At 40.9% G+C, this 24,152-nt stretch overlaps 1 protein-coding gene across 1 annotated transcript in view; it reads left to right on the top strand.

Moving 5' to 3' along the window:
- Positions 1–23,249, top strand: part of WNT7B (wingless-type MMTV integration site family, member 7B) — a 44,205-nt gene extending 20,956 nt beyond the window's left edge. The window contains exons 3-4 of the mRNA XM_009085132.1: positions 11,951–12,222; positions 22,530–23,249. Of these exons, the coding sequence (XP_009083380.1) occupies positions 11,951–12,222; positions 22,530–23,009 (752 nt within the window). The 3' untranslated portion in view covers positions 23,010–23,249. The remainder of the gene's footprint in view (positions 1–11,950; positions 12,223–22,529) is intronic.
- The last annotated feature ends 903 nt before the right edge of the window (positions 23,250–24,152 follow it).

The following is a 24,152-nucleotide window of genomic DNA, read 5'->3' as shown; positions in this document are numbered from 1 at the left end:
AACACGGGTGCATATCAACGATCTCCCAATCCAACCTCTCTGCTGCAGCCACCAAGGAAGGGCCATTTGGAGCTGGGCTGCAAGCTACAGACAATGAGGCTTAGTCCTTCTGCTTCCATGGAAAATATCAAGGGAGTGGTAACATCCTAAACAGCCACATCAAGACTCCTATTGCCTCACCTGACAAACGCTGCCTTGGCAAGAATGCACCAGAGGAACACATGGAAGTCTCCACACCTACAGGAAGCGTCACCAGTGACAGTGCTTAATAATGACTTGCTGGTCAAATGTGACATACTGAGTCAGTCCTCTAAGGTGTCCAGCCAGTCATGGGAAACCACTCCAGGAATTTACACGAGCCACAGATTTGTAGGACAGTCTTAATACAGAATTATCCTCCAGGAGACAATCCAACTCCAGTTCCCAGCAAACACAGCAAGAAACTCTCGCTACATTCCTGTGCAGAATTTTACAGAAAAAGGCAACATTCTGGTGTGCTATTTGATACAAATCATTTTTCTTTTCTTGTCAAACATAAAGGGTCTTTTTTCTATGTCTATACAGTTTTTTCAGAATGCCTTAAGGCCACCTCAAAGAGCAGCATCACCAGACAAGATGAAAGCATAACAATTTCTGTGCCTGGAAAGTGCTGTCCTAGGCACACAGGAGTTATTTCTCCATGACCAGTAGCCTGAAACACTTTTTAGAGCCCCCAGACTGGCTGTCACCATTTCCGAGTTTGGGCAGTACTTCCTCCACGTTCACTGCTATTACCACCAAATGGTGTGTAGATCAAGGTGTTTCTAGATGTCATTATTTCATAGCTATTTGACATAGTGCTCCTCTTGTATTGCTGTTGCAGTGAAAGCTACAACGTGATGGAGGTGTAGGATATTTCTCCGGACTTAGATTGGAAATCTAGCAAATAATTTAAATAAATATTGATTTACTGGATGCTGCCTAGACAAAGTAGTTGCCTACTGTACGTGATTCACTGTAGTAAAAGATACTGCTGCTCTTCATAAACCTTGTTTTACAAAAGTCATGACTGAGTAGAATTAGTACTTTATATATATAATCATGCTAATTCTGTACTTGACAGAATCAAGTTAAATGATACTCTGAAAAAACCCTAGAAAAATACATTAGAAAAAGTTATATTATGCTCAGTAAAATGTCTTATTTCTAATCAGTGAAACCAACAAAGTCATCTTCTGGCTTTTCATGTAAAGAAATCTTTTTTCCCCAGGCAGAATATTTTAGGGGTGGGCTCTCCTTTTCTAAAACCACCATATACCCTCAGCAATTACACTTAGATGAGTGCTGCCAGCATAGTTGGAAGGGCTTCCTGTGCAGGGAAATCTGACTTAACTCTCTGATGGGATAGGTTTAGGCTCTCTCCCTTTCTTTGCATTTTCTTTTTCCAGTTTTGGACATCCCCATGCAGCTTGATAGCTTTGGTAGCCTTGCTTTTTCAGTGTCTAACTCTGTCAATAAGGCTGGATTCCTGTGCTGACCACGTGGAAAATACTAGGTAGAAGAACATCTAAAACATCAGGCTTTAGAGCCAACAACCCACTGCAGATTTATCTCTAGGTGGCTAGCTCTTGCCTTATAGATGTAATTAATTTTGTATTTTATGAACATAGGTATCTAGTCTGAAAGCAGTACCTCAAACCTGCAAAATGTCCTGGGCTAGGCTTGCTTTGTATGTGTTTCCAAGAGGAGGTTTCTAGGATTATATATATTTTTTTTTTCAAACAATTGTGTTGGCTAACTTAAGAAGGGAGTATGAGAAAAAGCCTATGCTGACAAACAGAAGCTGCTAGCTCTTTGAGTTTTGAGATCCAGCTTGAAGTTCCACGTCTTACTAGTTAGTCAAGAAATGCCATCAGCTCCAAATGGGGATGTGAAAACATTTAGCACCTCACTGAAACAGAAGCAAATGCAACCTCAGCAAATCTTCTGGAAAGACACATCAATTAGCTACTTTTTCAAATTAAAAGTAGAGGAAGGATGTGGATCTAGTGCTATGCAGGTACAGCATGTGAAGAGGTGTGAGTGTGACTGTTAGGAGTGGAATCTAACAGCTGTGCCCTTCTCTGGCAGGCATGGTGATGCTGAGCATTGCTGTGTCCAGATCCCTCCATGGCCCTGGCAGTAGACAACCAGTTCCAATACTGTGCTAGAACAGTATGTGGAAGAGCAAAGAATTCCCAGGAGCTGCTGCCTCTCTCTGCGAGAGCTCCTGTCCCACCATACAGCTGCCTGAACATCCTCCCTGTCTCGAATTTGTATTTCACTTGTCAGTTGAGAAGGCTGCAGCTAAATTCCTTTGTGGCCTCCTCATAAAGAGAATTCAACAGTAGGACAATTTGTGCTCTTACAGGTACTTCTGGCCTATAAATGCCTTAACCTCCACGTGCCCCTGTGAAAGAGAGGTAATGGTATCTCTCTTCTTTTGCCCTCTTCAGCTGAAAGACACAGCTTCTTAAGGCAAGGGCTGCCTCTTGCAGAAAGACATTTGTGTCCAACACCAATTACAGCTGGGTATCACCTAGTGTATCTGTAACTCAATAATTTTGGCAAAGTGGCACTTGCCCACTGAGAGGCTCTGCACAATATATTGAGGTAACATTCATGATTTAATTAAAACACCTCAAGACATTCCAAAGCAAAGTTTGAAATTTCAGCTGCAACATACACAGACACTTGCACACACAGACACCTGCACGCACAGACACCCACCCATGGACACTCTGGCATGCCCAGGTATAGGAGCTTAGTGCTTACAATTACTCATAATTCAGTGAACCCTTTAAAAGGTGTTACTATTTAGCATTTTTCTACAGCAAAGCACAGGTGTGCACAGTGATTTATAAAAGAATATAGACATGACCACTGCCCTCAGGGATTTGTTACTTAAGTGACATAAGATAATACAGGAAGAGATGACTTCATGCAAATGGCAGTGCAGATTTATTTTTATAGAGGTGTTCTTCAAGAGTGTATTTCTGTCAGGCCACTGAGATGATTGAAGCAAATTAATTAAAATGCTGACCCAGAGAAGAGTCCACAGAGAAGGTCTGACTCTCTACAGCGATAGCTTCTTAGTTCCTGAGCACAGCAGAAGGGATGTTAGAGTGAAATTGGGTCCGTAGCAAAGTCAAATAAAATCACAGAATCATAGAATAATGTAGATTGGTAGGATCCTCTATCGGCAGCCAAGGAGAACATCCATTCTGAAATGATTCACTCACTGTAGGCTCAAGCCTCTACAATCCATGCATATGAAAATCTCAGTGATTAAAAGGGTTTGGTAGCAATCTGCCCTGCTTTTGTATCCTGCTAAATTGAGCATGAAGTTGACTTGAAAACAAATTTGCTTTAAAAATGTGGTAGTACTGTCTTCCATTTCCTTGTCAGGTTTAGGGTGGAGGTTTCTTTCCTGCTGGTTTTGTTTTTGGCTTTGTTTTTGCTGTTTTCTTTTTCAAAATTATTTGGTTTTGGTTTTGTATTTCTTATGATGTGGCAGGCATATTTTCTACTCCTTAAATCTGTGTGAACAATGTTTCACCTACTGAACACCACACAGGTACCTCAGAAACCTTTAACAGACCATACTAGAGTCCAAGAATACTATCAAGAGCCAACCTACAAAAAAAGAGAAGAAAAATATGTGCCCACATAGTTAGAGATTCCCTTCCCTTTTTCTTAAATATTACTTCTATTTTTCTCTGTGAAATGGCCTTTAAAAAAGAGGCTATAATACATGGGCAAATCCTACACATAAGAAGGTTTTAATAGGTTGAGGCAGTTGAATTATTAGATTAGAACAGAATAAGATAGAACATATAACACATCTGGCTCCTCATAGCCCTGTGTAATTTAAAGACATTGGCATACTTTAGGACCCAGTTTCTCTGAGATGCCTTCAGAATTCCATGCTTTCTGACAAGGGGTGCAAAGAACATTTTAAACCCCCAGTACACTGCAAGATGTCTCCAGCTGAGCTTTCACATATTGCGATATATCAACCCACTAGCCCTCACAGAAAAGGAAAAGCACCAAGCATTCAGCAGGGAATCATTGAGTCCCACAGTGGGACATCAGTAGGTCCAGAAGAGAACACAAGCTGGAGACGATCTCTCTGCTCCAGCTATTGCTTCCCACATGCTACTTTGATAGTATTAGCAGCAGCATTGTGAAAACACAGCCGGCTGTGACGCACACAGGCTTTTCTCAAAGGTACAGTGCATCTGGGAACTACCCCCTCATGCTTCTCAAGCCATGCTCTTGTGCACTCTTTAAATGAGTGCTCAGCACCATGTTCTGATTAAACTTTGGCAGGAAACAAGCAGTGGTGCTTTTGAACCAACACTTTATTTTCCCATTTTCTGTAAGAATGGGATACAGATAGTCTGTTATGGCTGAGACAGTAAGAAATATTTGCTATGAAAAATGTAGTTTTACAGCGGAGAGCCTCAAAATTTCACATTTCTCTGGGCACTTCTAAACATCCTTTCAAAGATCACAGCAAACCGATTAGCCTCACAGAAGCTGCCCCAGAAAACTTCACCAAGGGACATGTTGCCAAAAGACAGTCAAAAACACAACAGAATTATGCTCACTGGAACAGAAATGCTGACTATTGTTTAAGGTTGCCAGGAGTTAACTGAATATATTTAGAGGGTAAATTAAGGAAGAAAACCTCTGTAAATCATTGCAAGACTCATTACAGAAAACACTGTGGAAAGTACCACCAAGCCTTTAGAAAATAACCATGACATTTGAAAAAATGTTTGAAAAAATGTGAAAAGCCGAGGCAGCGTAAATAGCTCATTTTAACAGACATAATTCCAAAAGTATATAAACAGTGACAGTGAGGAGCTGCAAAAAGGCAAGTGTGAAATAATTCTGGCCAATTATAAAAGAATATTTGACAAACCCACAGGAGCAACAGAGAAAAATCCAGCTGACAGAGTGATTCTAGACTGATGGCCAAGACTCTGGCACCTCCAACCGTAAAAACTTAGTGGGAGTCTTGAGATGTAAAATGCTGAACAAAAGAAAAATCCATAAACCATTATGTCATACTAATACATTCTCAGCTTTGAAATCAGCAATGTTCTCTGTCCCAACCACGTGAAACTGAAAATAGACACCACAAGCAGTCTAGGAAGAAGCTGCTGAAATCACATGCAACTGCTGCTCTAGCTCTAGTCCAACTAAACAGACCTATCTTTGGTGAAATAAAATTCAACAAGACAATTTTAATTAGACTGTAGTAGAAAATAAGGGGTTTAGGAAGGAAAAGGGAAATGAATAAATACTCTAAAGAGAACAGTACGCAAGATGGCCACCAGCAGACTCCATCGGATTTGACCAGAAAGTCCTGCCAAAGTAAGAGATATTCAGCCTGCACCAGGTTCATTGTCCAGGAGTACTGAGCACAAGTGCTGCAAGAAGAACCTCATGACCATGGGTGGCTATATCTGTTTTTTGACAACAGACTACACAGAAATCAATAATTTATTATTTTGTCAGAGAGCGGGAGATATAAAATAAAAGCTGACCCACTACTTGGTGGAGTGGACCCCTAAGGAGAGTGTAAACCAAGGATAATGTCAAGAAGGCCAAGCACTTGCTTCAGCCTTCACTAAAAAGGTCAATGGTGAACAGATGGTCACAGAACTAATACTGTCAACAGAAGAATGACATGGCAGCATTAGACAGAAGGTAGTACTTGTCCAGGTAGAATGATTTCTGGTTAGCTGTCCATCACCTCACAATACTTACTGAAGCCAGTATACAGCTGACAGTCCTGAGAGCCATTAGTGCTGAAAACTTGTGGAGAACTCTAATAGGGAAGAATTGAAAAGACAAATGCATTGCCTTTATATATATAAAAAAGAAGAAAAGGAAAAAAAAAAGAAAAGGAAAAAAAGAAAGGAATTACAGGACCAATCAGTTTAACTTCAGTAAATGAAAAAATATGGGAACAAAATCCCATTTGTAAGCTCATAACTAAGAACAAGGAGATGAGTAACAGTCAACAAGGATCTGTCAAGAAGAAATCTTGTTAAACCATTCTAATTTCCTTCTTTTGCCACCCAGGGCCTGAGAGGCAGAGAAGAATCAGTTTATACCATATAACTTGGACTTAAGGGAAGCTTTATATGACATTCTCATAAGAAAACTAAGAACATGCCAAATGGGTACAGACCATCTGGAAATCATACGAGGATTGTAGTTATCAAGGTGGAAGGATGTGTTGAATAAGTTTCCTTGTGATCTCTGCTGAATACTATATCAGTCAGCATTATACTCTTGGCCTGACCAAGATGTGCACATTGAATTTACGAATTGTGTCAGTTTGGGAAGGACTGCAAGGAAGTTGAAGAAAGTTTGGTTCAAAATTGAAAATGATCATGGAGTAAAGACCTGGAAAAGAAGAAAAAAGAACTAAAGAAAAGAAAGAGGAGTCAAATCAGAAATGCAAATGCAAAGATCTGTATGTGGGAATAATCGGCTGCACAAATGCAAGATGGGAAACATCTGGTGCGACAGCAGCTGCACAGAAGATGACTGCACACTGAGTAAGAGTCAAAAGTGTCCTGCTGCTGTGAAAACACCATGCTGGCATGAGTAAACAGGAGTGTAGCATAGAAGATGTATGAAGTGCTCCTTCTGCTCTAACCCCAAGGAGGCAAGACCTCAGCTGGAGCACCCTGTCATGTCTCCAGCACCACACCACAACACAGGCCAGGCAGTTGGGAGAGCAGGGGGAATGAGCAGAGCTCTTGGAAGTGCTGTGCAAGGACTGATGATGGAACACATCTAGGAAGGGGTGGAAGTCTTTGTATATTTAAAGGCTGATGCTAGAAGGAGGGACTAATAGGTTCTTAGAGAAAGAAAGTGTGGATTTGCATTCAGGAAAACAGTTTCAGGTTAATATTAGCAAAATATATGCCAGTAGGTGCTCTGAGGTACTGGAATAGACCATGGAACCTCCTCTACTGAAGATATTTTAGAACAGGATAAATAGAAGCTGTTGTGAAGAACACCTTTATTATTAGCCTGAGTTAGGGTTGATGGTCAGAGTAGAGACCCTCCTGAGTTTCCTGCTAGCCCTGCTTTGCTGCAGCATTTTTTCTCCTCGTACAAACTGATTTCAGTGGTCTGTTGTTCTGACATGCAGCCCTGGGTACAGAAAGACAGAGGGACAGAGAAATTAAATTAATCCCTGCTTCTATAAACCATGAAGCTCAAAACTAATTACACTGAAAATGCAAATAGAGAGAGGATCTGCTCCAGACAGTGAGAAAACTCTCACTGACTAGTATTGCCCTTGGATTGAGTCCAAAGAGAAGAGCCTGCAGTATTTTCCTTGGGAATTGCTAATGAGTATGTTGAATAAAATACAAAATTACAAAGGAAATAAACTTGTCTATAAAAGTCTTCATCCAACACTACTTAGGGTAAGTTTTTAGTTTACTCTTCTAGATGTATCTATTGTCTTTTGCTATAAAAAATTACTCAATGTGTCCTCAGTTTTCACTCACAAAAATGACTTGTTGAAAAGGGTAGATTTGGCAAAAAAATTAAACTTCTGCTGTGGTTCATTTCTTCTTCCCACTGACCTATATTGTATTGTGTCATATAATCAATCTGGTGCCTTGTGGAAGTGCATGAGGAATTTGTTTTGTTTAACAGCAGCATGTAGTACTTTTTTCTATCATTGCTGATCCAAGATTTAGGAAGTTACTGGCCAAACAGTGTATATTCTACAGTGTAATATTTCGAGTTAAATTACAGTTCTAGTAGCTGATGTTCAGTGGCAGCCTTATTCATCTAGTTGCTGACATGAGTCATTTCAGGATGATGTATGCAATAGACATATTCTCATCTAGTTACTCAGAAAAATAGATGTCTTGCATTTAACTATGGAACAGTTAAATCCTTAACTCTGCACTCACAGCTGAATGATCGAATGTCTACTTTGCATATATGATTCTCAGCTGATTGTGGTTACAGGCTGAAAATACTCTGCTGTATCTATGCTTGTTTGAGTGTAGCAATCTACAGCAATTACAAAACTTGTATAATTTCCACATCAGACCATTTTAAGTTTAGTGCTCAGTTAGCAGTCAAAAACTAAGTTAGAAATGACGTCTAAATGAGGGGTAAAATATAAGCTACTCCATAATTCCAACAACAGATATATAGGCTCCCCCTACCCTATCTTCCAGAAGTCACTGACTTAAGGAATCATCTGTCTGTCTGAGCAGCAACTATCTGCACTGCTGGGTATTAGAGCACTTTTGAAATACAGCCCTCTATTAGAATGCAAATGGGCTTTGGAAAATGGCAGTAACTCAGGTCAGCAGACCACGGGCAAGACTTCTCTGATGGCCTGGCAAATTGCTAGAAGTGGCCTTCAGCACCTTCACCAAAAACAAAAGGCTTAATTTCAATTATTACTGGTGTTCATCTCCCATTGGAGTCAGTTGATCAGACAGTTATCAGATCAGACAGTTATTAGATCATGTTACTCATGAAAATATTGCTTCTATGTTTTGGGAATTAAATTGGAGCTGTCATCTTTGACACCATAGCAGGCACATCTGACAGAGAAATGGATGTTTCCAAGGGTTGCAGTAAATGCCAAGGCAGTGTCTTTTTCACCAAAATAAAAATCTCGACAGGTTTACTCTGGTCTATGTGACAGAAAACTTTGGGAAGTCAAACAAGAATTTTTCTTCTGAAACACAGATACTGAGCATATACAGTGTGAAATAGCTAGATAACCAGGATATTCACTGGAAAAACAAAAATCTAGCCCAAAAATTTGGTCAAATCCCAAATCTGTTGCTATTTATGTCTAATTTCATGATCATTTCTGGAAAGACTTGCCTCTGTTTTATTGCAGAACTAGAATATTTTTGAAATCTCAGAGAATTCCATAAAATGAGATTATTGTTCTCCATTCAGGTATCACGGCAATTGTTACTTAAATATTTTTAGCTGCCTAACAAAGACTTGCTTAGAACTGATTCCAAGTGATGACATGCTAATGGAAAGCTTTGTGTACAACAGACAATTATCTGAGCACAGAGGTTCCCCTCCCTCCCCCATCAGCAGTTTCTGATAGACTCTACTGATCCTAGGACTTTAGTGAACTGCTGAGGTAATGCTTACACTGAAGTTCAAGTGAAGTTTTAGAACATCCTCTAGTTAAAAAAATACTAACGCCCCAAAACTTAATTCTCAGCAGGACAATTTAGCTTGCTAAAGAAATCTGGTTTTCAAGCCAGATCTTATTTCTGAGTCCTTTTTATTTTAGAGCTGCATTGAAACAGGAGAGTCATCTCTTCAGAGAGTCAGTGTGGCTTCCATTTGATATAATCCCATGACTTGAGATAATTCAATCACTGCTATAGCTCTCAAGCAGGTGAAGGAGAGATGTTTTCCCCTATTCCTGAATGTAATTGGGTGTATAATGGGAATGAGGGGAAAAGAAAGGAAAATAAAGACAGGATATTCTTTGGTTTTACAAAACTGATCAAGAGAAGCACTGTGTGAAAACTCAGGGACAGGTCACAGACACAGTGGGCATAATAAAAATGTCTTACCATCTGCTCTGGATACATGTGGAATATATCAAGCTTAAACACACATCAGCAACCTGTCTCTAGCTAATCTCTGAGTGAATCTACCAAACAGTAGGGCACAGCTACGATGTTCCCTTACAGCACTATGTTTCTGCTTGTTCATAAGCATTTCTATATGTGTTTCAAAGGTGTCTAAACCAAAACTTTCCCTGGATCTGATTTTGTGTTCTTGTTTACCCTCACCCTGAAGAAAAGGAAAAGGTACCTATACACGTATCTTCTATTACATCTCATATTTCCAGTATTTCCATTTATAGATTAAGAATAGATTTTCATTTAAAGAAAATGAAGAAAGAAATCCTGCAAGTCAATAGGACAGTTTAAAACGTGGGTTCCAGGTTTGACTTCAGCTGGCGAGTGAAGAGGAGAGGCGTGAATATAGATACACATTTATAGAGATCACACTAGGAACCAGAACAGTGATTCCCAAACTTTTTTGGATTGCTATCAACCCTCAGAATTTCTTATGGACCACCAGGCATCGTTATCATCAAACTTTTAATTGAAAACACTATGAAAAACAGTGTTTAATATGGCTCTGTGGATTAGCTGCAAACCCTTTACCGTGGCCTCCTGGACCACCAATGTTCTGTGGACCATGGTTTGGGAACCACTGAACCAGACTACACACATCGTACACCCCGACAAAACACTTCTGTGTCTGAAAGCAGAGTCAGTCCTGCAATTATGTGATGTGCTCAAATAATACACAAGTCAGTTGAACCTTCTTGATAGCTGAAGAACACAGAACTCTTCTGTTTTTCTCTCACCTAAAGTTTCTTTTTTATTACTTTGGAGAAACAAGTTAATGGTGCCAAAACCCAGTTTCTGGTTGTTTCTTCTAGGATCTACCTCATATCTGGCAGTGGTGTCGTCTTTCAGGAAGGTATCTATGAAAATCAGAAATGTAAAGCATAAAACCCCCCCACTGTGCACTGGTCATCCCAGAATAGTTGTGATATCTATGAATTCTAAAATTAAAATATTAAAAATAGCTTCTAAGGTTTGGGTTTGGGTTTTTTTCTCCTCTGGAAAATTTGTTCCTTTTTTTTCCCTTCCCAAATCCATCAATGATGTTAAAGATCTGTGTGTGGTCGTTAAAACATTTCAGCAACTTTCTGCAAATTCTTTGCCGTTGTTCTTTGGCTGCAGGGTTACAAGGTTGTGTGTTTATCACCCGAGAAACACACAGAGGAAAATGATGCTAGTGCTGAGGAGGCAACTTGTGAGGAAGAGTTATAAATAAGAGCAGCAAAACACCAAGGGCCATGATCCAGCCCTACATGAAGTCAGTGACAGAGTGTGGTCTCATGTGAGAGCAGGGATAGGCTGTATGATTCTGCCTGGGTGTCTTCTTGCACCCCACAGGCAACTCAGCCAACCAGGAAAGAAAGGGACCTTGTTTACCTCTCTTTATATATTCATTATCAACAGGAACTGGGAATGAAGAACCTTGGCAAGTAGTGGCATCATAGGAAAAAGAAGAACTTCTTTCTAAAATTTTTTTTTAATATAACTGTGCTTCTATAACAGTATCTCACCTGTTTTGGAGAGGCAATAGTGCTGCCACAGCCCATGCCTCTTGTATGCTCAATAGTCATGGTAATGAAGAGGTTTGAGTCAGAGTGGGAGCAGAAAAGAGTCATTACAGCAAACTTAACGCACAGGAGAAGTCAGCAAGGGAAAGGGGTAGCCTCTACTTCACCTTGAAAGAAAATGGAACCTACCCAGCTCTTGTCTCTGCAGGCCTCTCTTGCAATACTTTACACTCAGCATCACTAATGGATGCTACTGGAGCATTTATAAAGTTGGATTAATAATATTTCTCATATGTGTCCTGTTACTTTTTTTGTTGTCTGAACACTTTTCTTTTTCCATGCAGTGTCAATCCTTAGTGGTCACTATTGTTTTCTGGTGAGCATTGCCCCTAATGTCCTTATTATTCACTTGAAATAGATAAAGTTCAGCCTGCAAACCTGACTAGACAGTGTAAAGACAAATCTTGTGACCTCACCTCACCACTGTCCAGAGTCATTGCCAAATTTCCCTCTGGTGAAGGGGGCTAGGTGGGACTATCACATGGCTGCATACCTGGGGTAATATGCCCCAGTTGAGCCAAGCATTTTAAAGATGTAAGAATGAGAAAGACACACTGAGTAGTAATTCCCTCCTCTCACTGCTGCCTGACACCCTTGCTGAGGCTAATGTGTGTATTTTCTTTAGTAGGTAAGTGCTGCCTTTCTGCCAACCCATCAGCTTTTGGCTTCTCTCCACAGGAAGCAGGGAAGCTGCGTTCACCTATGCCATTACTGCTGCCGGGGTTGCACACGCTGTCACGGCCGCCTGCAGCCAGGGCAACCTCAGCAATTGTGGCTGTGACCGAGAGAAACAGGGCTACTACAACCAGGAGGAGGGCTGGAAGTGGGGAGGCTGCTCTGCGGATATCAGATACGGCATTGAGTTCTCCCGGAGGTTTGTTGATGCCCGAGAAATCAAAAAGAATGCACGGAGGCTGATGAACTTGCACAACAATGAGGCTGGAAGAAAGGTATTCCAGAAAGGATGAGGGATGGGGGTCTGTGTGTGCTGGAGGATGGGGGGAGGCTGGCTTGGTGGCAAGAGGCATTCCCTGAGAATTGACCCCTCTCTCTGCTGTTTTACTGCACCCACATCAAATCACCCAGTGGCATCTAATGCTTACATTTTGTTGTTTTACTGCACCCACATCAAATCACCCAATGGCATCTAACACTTACATTTTGCTAGTTTCTTTTTATTCAGAGCTGTCCATGTATTATAGAAGCTCCTCTAAACCTGTCTGCTTCCTAAGCCTTCTTTCCAGTCCCCTTGATAACAGAGAGGACCTTGCTGCAGGTGTTTGACATAATGATAAATCGTTGCTTTTCATCTCGTTTGCAAAAATCTAGCAAGGGTTGTTGGGGCTTTTGAGAGGGCAGGACTGAGTGTGTGCATTGCTCAACTCCCACAGCACTTGTGGCTATTTATTCCAGCCAAATCCAGAACACAAATTTGACCCCAGCTCTAATGAAATACACATAGCAGTTTACAATTCACTTCTTAGCAAATAAACAACTGCCCCTTTGTCACTGGTGGGCTACAAATGGTTGCATAAGTGTCACTCTGGAAGAAGAAACAGGTTCATGTCTACAACCATGGCTGAGTTGCTTGCCATGGAAAAATTAAACATCATGGAGCTACAATGATTTATATCCATTGAATAACAATCCTCACAGCTCTTAAAGCTTTCCCTTTAAATAGCATAATAAGATTTCTGCATAATATGTCCCTATGTTAGGAGAGATTTTACTATACCCTTCAAAGAGCTTTCCCTCAGGAAAAACCCTCCAGCGTTGCAGAAGAATCCAGTATACCAAAATACCGATCCAATATAATCCTTCACCTACAGCTCCCAAAGTTAGACGGAAATTTTGTCTTCTAAAACAGTGTGTGCTTTCAGTTCTGCACTGAGCACTGGGCAGAGACGGTTGAGTTGCGGGTGATGGAAACAGTGCAATTATCTTACCATCTGGATTTTGCTTAGTAACACTCAGTTGCAGTTGACTGTACACTGAAACTGAAGGTGCTGTATGGGCAGTTGTTCATCGGGATGAAAATACTATATACATTCCACGTGGTGAGAGAGGTATAATCTCTAGTGTAGAGACAGGATCGCTACTTCAATGACAGTTGACATTGAAGTCTCCAGATGTGTAGGTGACAGTTGACTGAAGAGCCAGACAGAAAAGCAGCCTTAAGAGGAACACAATCTCTTCTTCCAAAACTTTCTGCCATGGCTGTAAAAGCACCTCATAGAGCAGTTGACCATCAGCTGTGAAGACCAGCTCCAGGTCTGACCAATTCTCTTAGGTGTTTCACTTCAATGTCATGCATTGTGCTTGGAGGCAAAAGAAGATGGAAGCCAAATCTAAACTTACAATGGAGTATGTTACTGCTAGATGCATTATCATGCCTGCTTAAACCCACACCCTCTGTGATGTGCCCTGTACCACCCCAACAGAGATCCTGATGCACGTTCTGCTTGGGATATGCTGCATGTTCATCCCATCATAAAAGGCAAACAGTTTGGTCAAACATGATTTTCCATGCAGACTACTGATCTCTTTCTTGTCTTCCACATGCTTAGAGATGACATCCAGGATGATCAGTTCCATTACATTCCAGGGAATGGACCTGACTGGCCTGTAGTTCCCTGGGTCCTCTGTCTTGTCCTTTTTGAAGACTGGGGTGACATTTCTTTCTTCCAGCGCTCAGACACCTCTCTTGTTCTCCTTGACCTTTCAAAAGTGATTGAGAGTGGGCTAACAATTATGTCTTGCCAGTTCCCTCAGCAGTAGTGGATGCATCCCATCAGGGTCCATGGGGGTAGGGACTAGATGATCTATAAGGTCCATTCCAACCCTTAAATTCTATGATTCTATGGGCTTATGGATGACAAGTTTGACTAAATGGTCTCTACCCCAGCCCTTCTTAACCACAGGGAAGTCTTCTTTTCTCCAGACCTTCTTCCTGGTCTCCTGGGTCAGGGATTTCTGAGATCTAAACTTGGAAGTGAAGACTGAAGCAAAGAAGACGTTTAGTATATATGCCTTCTCTGCAGCCACTCTGTCAGAGGTCTCCCATTCAGTAGCAGGTCCATATATTTTTCCTAGTATTCCTTTGTAATGGATATATTTGAAGAAGCCCTTCTTGAGTCTGGGACTGAAATGCTCGGCACAACACCCTGATAAAGTACCTCCTTGGAAAAAAAAAGATGATATTTAGACTTTTCAGGGTATTTCTGATGACTGTGGACTGAATGAATTCCCTAATTGCCCCACATTGCTTCCCCTAATGGCTCTGCATTTCACTTCTAGGAATTGTTTTGGCTAATGGCAAACTTGTGAAGTCTCTGATAAATTTGTAACGAATAGCACCAGTGACAAAATCATAAACTTGCCATTGATGCCATTTGGAAGAAATAAATTCTTGGGGATTCCTGGTGACATGATATGCTACTGATGGAAGATTTATGCTTTGTGGCAAAATAGCTGCATGCTGTGTAAAAGAGCAAAGTAACCAACTTCCCCCTCAGTTTTTAAATGTCCTCTATGATTCAGGATGGAAAGTACAAGTGTGGTAAATGAAAACAAGCCCCCAAAGGAGGACTAGTGTAAGTCTAGCACAAATGTTACTGAAAGAATAGCTTGTTGCAAATCTGACTGATTACAGAGAGATCTGTGGGCAAAACTTTGATAGAGTAATGAAAAATTAAATACCAACAAAACCAAATCAGCTTTGATGCTGTTTTATGAGACAGCTTTCTGCCATGTATTTTTAGTAACAAGTATCTTTATTCTGGAATAAATGAACTTAGAAAGAGTAACATCTGGGAATACACACCATTAATCTTCACTTTTTGTTGAAAGCTTCAAAACAATGACTGTCTCTCACAGGGAATCTCCTTTATAAAAATGGGGGTTTCTGTTTGTTTGTTTTTAAGGGGCGAGTTAAAAGAACAAGCTGACAAATTGCTAGCAGATCATAGCTTTTACCAAAAAGAAGAAAAGAAATGTTTCTAACAGTTTATCAATCAGTTAGGCTCTTATGCTAGACAATGACTGTGGTTATGTGGAGAACAAGCTGGCCTACTCCTTTCCCTTCCAGAAACACACCCATCACACTGACTGCCAGCAACTCGGCCTGATACCCTTCCAGTATTTATTCCCTTGTAATGGCAAGGGGTTTTTTTCTTGTTGTTTCTTTGGGATGCCTGGAAGATGACAGCAGCTTACAGTTAGGCTCTTATGCTAGACAATGACTGTGGTTATGTGGAGAACAAGCTGGCCTACTCCTTTCCCTTCCAGAAACACACCCATCACACTGACTGCCAGCAACTCGGCCTGATACCCTTCCAGTATTTATTCCCTTGTAATGGCAAGGGGTTTTTTTCTTGTTGTTTCTTTGGGATGCCTGGAAGATGACAGCAGCTTATTTTAACATTTGATAAGAGTGTATGGGAAAAAACCAAATAATTCAGACTCTTTTCAGAAGAGATTATTCAATTACTTGGGACAACATTTCCATCTAAGCCATGGCTTGTTCTCACAGTTTCTGGCGCCACAGGACTGTGGTACTGGGAAGGGTTTTTTGCTGACATGCTTTGGCTGTAGAACAGCTAATGAGGTGATTTGTTGGTCACCACTCATTATATAAATATATATACATACACATACACACTGCATAAATAGTGTGTGCACATAACTATGGATATTTACACGTTTATATGCATTGTGTGTGCATAAAATATGTAAGATAGTGCTAGCTCCCTTCACCTCACACAAAGCATTTGGATTAGTCAACTCACTCCTGCAGGCTGCAGAGCATGTCCTAATATGCTGCAGGCTGCTCTCACTGTCACCTGGCAGGACAAAGGATCAGAAGCAATGCCCAGAAAAAGACTCTGCATGAAATGCTCCCAAGTCACAGTGGAGGTTGAATCTCAGTTGCAAAAGTGAAAGCCAACTCATTTTTTGCTCTTATAACCCTAAAGTATTTTTAAAAATGTGACTTTGTTTCCTAAGTCATTTCAGCCATTTAAAGAATGTGGATTTCCAGGTTTTACAGCCTCGAGTCCATCATTTGCTGAAAGTTTCTTTCTCTAAAGGAGACAAATTATTTCACTGCTCATCCCTCATGATAACACTCATGAAAGAAAAGCTTTCCATACTTGTGTTTCATGCCATACTTTCCAGTTTCCCACTTAAACTGATTTGCAGACAGATATAACTCTAATTTCAAAACGTTTGGTGTTACAGCTTGGGTGGGTTAGATGGATAACTAAGGCTTATCCATATGTCCTGAATATGCAAACTTTGGCTCAAAATCTCATGAGGATACGTCTCCTGCTTCCAGTTGGGCTGGATTTACTAGCCTATTTTTTTCTTCCAGAAACACACCCTTAACATTGACTGCCAGAAGCTACATCTGGTCCTATCCTACTTTTTGAACAGTTTGCTTTAAAATTAGAGGGGGGAATAGCCAAATATTTTAGGACTTGCTAAATGATTTTATTCTAGAAATGTGCATGCCCATGCATACCACACAATACATGCAAGACAGATATCACTCATCTAATAAAATATCACTGTACACTCTCAAACCTGACATGTCTATACTGCCTGACAGAATAAAACTACAAATGAAAACTACTAATGAAATACAAATGAAATATTTTTAACCCTTTCAGGTGATATTTAAAATTTTATCTTCAAGTTTTATAACAAATTCCACAGAAAAGAGAGTGAAATACAGCAATGACACTTGATTTGGGGATGATTGGGAGGGTGCTTTTGAAGATTATTGCTTTTTGCAACATCTTACTGTAAAAATAAAATTCAGAAAGTTTTAATCAATTGCAGTATTTTATTGCTCAAACATAGCAGCTATTTTCTTCTAGAAGGCAGGGAAAAGACACTGATGGATTAGGCTACAGTTCATCCTCATAATAGTAGGGACTTCCATCTGAAGGGCAGAAGGTCCCAAAATCCCAGGCTTATTCTCCTGTTAGCCAAAAGGAGAACTTGGGCAAAGAGCACAGTGGGATTTCTTCGGGGTTTTTTTAATGCGTTAAGTGGGGACACTATGGAAGAGGATGTCTTACCTAGGGAGTCAGGTGGAGGGCAAGAGGAGGTGAATTGGCAGCTCACGTGGTCCTCAGCCCTGCTGAGCTCTGTCCAGTGCCAGGGAAAAAACATCTTATGCATGGTTGGATACTCACCTGCTGCAAAGTGGACGGTCCCTGCTCCCATCGAACTAAACAATAAGAAAAATAGGGATGTGACAAAAGGAGAAGTAAACACAGTAATTCAGTTCCTCATCTCCTATCCCACAGAGTGTAAATACTGTTCTGATGCTTGATGGAACAGCTTCACAGAGGAGCAGAAAGAAAAATATGCAGCTGAAGCACCCTTCTGGCTCCATGTCTTCTCTTCACAGGGCTGGGCACAATCTGAGGAGACATGGCATTAACTGCTCAATTTTGGGCTCTGAGATCTGCTATTAACAAAGGACATTTGTATTAGAGGAGTAGCATTACACCCTACTAATGTTAGTTACACGCCTGGCTATCCAAGTTACAAAAACCAAACCCAAACAAACCCAACTTGGATTCCCAGATGAGTCCATGAGATCAGTATTTTGTTAGCAGTGGTGGACCCTAGGCTGCACTGAGACTTTTGTTAGCCAGTGCCTACATATCATTGCCAAACCGTTGGCTCTCGTGACTGCAGCTGCATGAGTATCAAAGGAGTGGTGACATCTTGTGACCAGCATCTGTCTCTTTTGGTAGTTATTATCCAAAACAAGAGTTGATCTCTTGCATATTTGATGGGGAAAAACCCCTAAAGTATTCTATTTCTTTTTGATACTGCAGTCAAAAAGTAATATGGATTTTGTTATATTCAACATCTGGTCCAAAAATGTGCATTTCCATTAAGGAAAACACAAACCAGAAAAGGCAAGCCAAAACACACACACACAAAATGTTACTATTGTTTTTACATACTTGATCCAGATAGGATTTTTAATATGTACAGAAACTGTATCTGATGTTATGCAGTTGGGTCTAGATATGGAACTTGAAAAAAATAATTTCTTCTCATGCATATAATTTTGTTTTATTTTGGTCATTGCATGTCTTTTTCTACTTAACTGGCAGTGGACAGCCCTCAAATTGCATTTTCAGTGTCAGACTTCTATAGGTATAAAAAGATGTGGGATAAGAAATCTTTAATGTTTTATTTCGCAATTCATTTAACAAAGTAGCAGTAGTTAGAAAATTTTACTTGGCAAGATCATACTGGGATGGGAGTGGGCCTGTATGTATGTGGAAAAGGGACCTAAGGAATGTTCCTACGATTAGTCTGAGGCAGCACAGCCCAACGATGGGAATTTGCTCTCGAAGGTAGATCCTGCTTTAAACCACTCAAGATTAGATACGAGGCACTGACATATGACAAATGTAACTGCTGAGAGAGTGGGTCATATGAGCTAATGATTTTCAATCTTTAATCAGGCACCTAGCTTGGTGTAGGGTATTAGATTTGAGTAAATAAGTACCTTTAAGGCTCAGGGTCAAAGCTTTGATGGGAATTTTTGCTAAGGAAAGCTGAGTTGGAGGGACATTTAGGAAGCAAAATGTTAGTCACTCTTCATTCAGAGCATTGAGAAAACAGGGTCAGATCCAGCCACCTTTGCCAGGTCCTGTGGCACCCAGCTGGCAAGTGGGAAGCTGCTTGAGATACCATGCAGACAGATATACCTCTGGGAAAGCTGGAGCATGCTGGCTTGTCAGCAAAGAGGAACACTCTGCAGCATCTGGATAGAAAGAGGGGGAAAATATGTTGCTTAGAATCTGCTTAGTTTGAGCCTTGTATTCCCTGACCTCCAAGTTTTTGGGCACAATTTTATACCCACAGCTGACTGTGGGCACACAAATTATAGCATTCAGGAATTTAACTACCTGATGATTGGGCCTGCGCTCAGTGTTGTAACCCCAAGCATTCCACATTCATGAGAGAAGCCTCCAAAAAATAAAAAAAACCTGCAAGATTGGTTACAGGAGCCTGAATTAATACTTTTTGAAACTTCTGCTTTTTTTTAGAGCCTGCAGGGCTTGCATTTGCAAGTTCTTCTACCATCACAAACAGTGGGAACTTTTGAAAAAGTACAGCAGTGAAATCAGGTTTCTGCTCAGGTCCATGAAACTGGACCTTCAGAGAGATAATGACAAAAAAAAGAAATCAAGACAGGATAAAGTTGCTGGAGATTGTACTACAGAGGGTGCCAGGTAGTCTCTATATATAATACTTATAATGTATATAATCATGTATATAAATGGCAGCATCTCAACCAAATATGCACACAGGCAAACATACAGTATATATACACACAGACATCCATATATAAATATACATTTACAAAGATTTCACCTAGGACTCCAGAATGGATGATATCTGTCTTCCAGGAACAATGACACTTTCTAGTGTGTCAGGGAAGCACATCAGTGGCAAAGACAGAGACTCCCTGGAACAGTGCCCAGAGTGTTGAGCCCACACAAGGATAAGGAGCCTCACAAACTTCACCTCCTCCCACTCTCTACGTTACTGGCTTGGTGTTTTCAACCAAAATACAGACATCAGAAACACATGTAGAGCATGACAAAACGTGTATACTTCACCAAGGTTTACTGCCCAGGGAGTATGACTCAGGGGTGACAGATCCCATGGGCAATGCTTTCCTGGAAGTCCTCAGACCTTAGTGTTCTTTGGTGAAGGTATAGGGAAGGTAGGCTCCATCCACATTTTGTCATGGATTTTGCTGCAGTTCTTGTAGCTGCAACTGCGTGTTGACCAGTGGTTGAGAAAGCTGTAGAAACAGGCTGGTTTCAAAAAATCCCATCATATTTCAGCAATATCAAGAACAGCTTCTAAGCACTTTTATACATATCTACACACACATCAAAATACCAATAGGCTACTTGTTACCACATCTGTGGAACAGGATTGAAATCTTGTTCAGGGGTCTTTGAACAATCATGTCCTTCAGCACAGGCCTGAAATGGACACAGAGGAGGCCCTGGAGATCCTTGAAAGACCTTGGAGTATATCATAATGCATTCCTCTATTCACTGCCATTGAAATGCTGCTGCTGCAGCAGAATGTGGCAAGTTTCCTCTTTTTTTGAGGTAGGGAAGACAGGAAGATGTGTCAGGGCATTCCAGTGTCCACAAAAACAAGCTCATCACAGCCTTGCTAATTTTCTTTTTCAGAGTATTTGTAGCTATAGGAATTTCTTCCCTAACCCAGTAAACCTTCCTGGAAAACACCTTTTCTTCCTCTGATAGGCTTACTTGACCCTGACCTGGGAAAAGCCCATGGTTCCAGATGGTCTAAGGTATGAGAAGACTGACGGGAGACATCATAGCAGCCTAAAACTCCTACATAAGGGGCAGGCACCAATCTCTGCTCTCTGGTGACAAGTGACAGGACCCAAGGGAATGGCTTAAAGCTGTGTCAGGGGAGGTTTAGGTTAGATATTAGGAAAATGTCCTTCACCCAGAGGGTGTTTGAGCCCTGGAACAGCTCCCAGGGCAGTGGTCATGGCCTCAAGCCTGACAGAGTTCAAGAAGCATTTGGACAACACTCTCAGGCACATGGTGTGAATCTTGGGACTGTCCTGAGCTGGATTAGATGAACCTTGTGGATCCCTTCCAACTCAGGATATTCTATGATTCTTGCATAGGTTGCTCAGCTGTCTTGTCGTTGCTACTGTATGTTGGCAAGGAAGAATCCAAACCCAATATTCTCTTTAATATTGAAACCCCAGAAATTTGGGAAAAAACAAACCATACAATTTAAGTGAAACTCAAACAACTCAGGAGGGTGCCCTCTATTTGCAGGGATAACCAGATCTGTACAGCTTTTATTTTAAGGCCACTTTCTGAAGCAGTAAGCATTTTTTACTCCCTCCTACTTCATTATGCCATTGTACTCAGATTTCGGCCCTTTTATCCCTTGCCCATTTCAGTCATGTTCTGGGATCTGCAGTGAAACCACTACAGGAGATGGTCTGCAGCATCAGTAATGCTTTAAGACAAGCTCAGTAGCTCATATTTCTTTGTTAGCATCCCATTGCGAAGGGGAAAGATCAGTTCGCTTTGTTCTTAGGCCTTGATTTTCATAAGCTAATGATGACTGTGGGTGTAATTATGGTCAGGCTTAAGTGGTAGCGCGAGGGCAGAAAAACAGAGAGGAGCTTCCGTGAGGCTGCGTTCCCCTCTGCCGCGCACGCAGAGCGGGAGGGCATCTCTTGCCTTCCCCACGGGCACACACCCATGCCTGGGAAGGAGGGATGTGCCAATCTTGTCATGGCTTGACTAGAGCAGAAACAGGAAGGCACGAGCCTGAGCATCCACCAGTTTGGGTCCCTTATAGGGGCTGTCTGATGCCAGATTAACCTCCTCTAGATGAACCTCCTCTAGCAATAGCAATAATAAATGCTCCCGTTTCTCTTTGGCTCTCTGTTGAACAGGACCCTTCAGTGGATTTTCTTTTCCTTCTAATGTTGAGCAGTCATTGTCCTAGTGGGAAAAAATGTATTTGTGGCTAATCATTTGCTTGATAGTCAGACTAGATCCTGCAAGGAGTGCTGCTTTTAAAGGGGGTGGGATGTTCTGTGGGTGGAATAGTCACTAAGCTCACCACTGCCAGTGTAGCTATAGGTATATAGGCAAAATCTTTAATTATGCAGTGACTGCAGAATCATAGAATGGTTTGGGTTGGAATGGACCTGAAAGATATCTAGTTCCAACCCACTTGCATGTATGCCTCTTCAGCCACACAGTATATATCTATGGTTCTGTGATATTAAAGCTGGTCCAGATTATTTAAACATTTTTTGATCATTACTTAAAGCAATTAAGGTTAAGTATTCTGAATCTTACACCACTTGGGAAAAAACCCCACATTTTTACTTTCTGTTTTCAAAAAGAAAATGGTTTGAAAAATTTTAAGTCACATGTGGCACTAAAGACATATCTTCGGAAATGTAAGCGAATATTCTTCAGTGTTCTGAAACCAAATGACATTTTTTTCCGGGAAATTGACAAAACACGACATTTCCAACCAGGTGTCACATAAAACAAAAGGTGTTACGAGCATTCTGCTGGGAGGTGAGAAGTAATGAATATTTATATGAAATAAAGAGACTGATGTTTAGGCAAGCTTGTAATACTGTTTTCCTGCAGTAAGAATATGCAAATGTCTGTACACATAGGTTCTCGAAGAGAGAATGAAATTGGAGTGCAAGTGTCACGGAGTTTCAGGTTCCTGTACAACAAAGACCTGCTGGACCACACTTCCTAAATTCAGAGAGATTGGATATATTTTGAAAGAGAAATACAATGCTGCAGTGCAAGTGGAGGTGGTACGAGCCAGTAGACTAAGACAGCCAACCTTCCTGAAGATCAAGCAGATTAAGAGCTACCAGAAACCAATGGAAACGGATTTAGTGTATATTGAAAAGTCACCCAACTACTGTGAGGAAGATGCTTCCACAGGGAGCGTCGGTACCCAGGGACGACTCTGCAACCGTACCTCTCCCAACGCGGATGGGTGTGACATGATGTGCTGTGGAAGAGGGTACAACACACACCAGTACACCAAGGTGTGGCAATGTAATTGCAAATTCCACTGGTGCTGCTTTGTGAAGTGCAACACATGTAGCGAGCGGACAGAGGTGTTCACCTGCAAATAATGGCATCATGTGCAAACGAACAGAACAAATCGCCACGAGTGAAGAAAGTGGAGTACAACAAACGACGACAGCATCATTTTGCACATCTAATCTTCTTGGGGAAAAGAACCCCAACCAACACCGCAACAACCACTCCCTCCCCACTACTACTTACACTTCTAAGGATGGTGCATTTTGGCTGGCTGGCTGTTGCAACTGCTTTGGAAACAAGGGCAACAGGATTAAGGTGATGTTGACAACCACATGAAACTTTCTCTCTCTCTCTCTTTTTTTTTTTCTTTTTTTTTACCTACAATCCGGGTGTTGTAGACTTCTCTTAGTGTTTTAAGTTATACATATCAGAGAAGCTGATGGCATTGCAGCTCCCATGACATTTAAAAGAAAAGGACACTTTCTCCTATTTTACAACAACAAAACTGTTGAGCCCCGTGCAAACAAAGACTTTTTTTTTAAGGAAATGGAATCTTCACTGACTAGAACACAGCAGTCTTGCTGCAAAAATCCCTAAATTTCTAAAAAAGCAGGTAGAGAGAAAACAACTGATAGGGAGCAAAATCTATGGCAGAAATACTCCACTATCGGTTTGGAAAAAAAATGTTCACAAAAATACATCAGCTGCCAGTGACACTGGAACTCTTTGAATGAACATTAAAAATAATTATTTATGTTTTTAATAGTATCAAAAAATTCTAAGCACTAACGGGTAGCTATGTCTTAATTCTGTACTAAATGTAAACTTATTGGAACTCTGACTTTATGACTTTTGTATTTGGTTCTCCCTAAGTTCTTCAATGCTACTGATCTGTTGTCACTCCACTATTAGAGAGTTCAATTACTGTAGACCTTAAGCAATTATCAGAACTGAGCAAAAACATCAGATGAAACTGTGGTTACAAATGTTTGATAAAGACTTTTCCCTGCTTGCCTCCTGAATAAGAATGACTTTTTTTTAGACTCAGGCCTGAGGTGTGGAGCACCTGCTCTCAGCTCCTCATAGGGATTTTTAGGATACGGAAACATGCTTCGACAAATAACAAAGGTTTTGCTTTGCTGTCAAATACACTGGCAGAACCTTTCAAGCATTGTGTTTTACCTTTAAATGGTTCGAAGTGAATATTTCCAAGAGTTTTAAATAACTTATGC

Source organism: Acanthisitta chloris, unplaced genomic scaffold (genome assembly GCF_000695815.1).
Source record: "Acanthisitta chloris isolate BGI_N310 unplaced genomic scaffold, ASM69581v1 scaffold1042, whole genome shotgun sequence".
Lineage (NCBI taxonomy): Eukaryota > Metazoa > Chordata > Aves > Passeriformes > Acanthisittidae > Acanthisitta > Acanthisitta chloris.
Note: the sequence above shows the minus strand (reverse complement) of the source record. Positions and strands in the feature narration are given on the sequence as shown.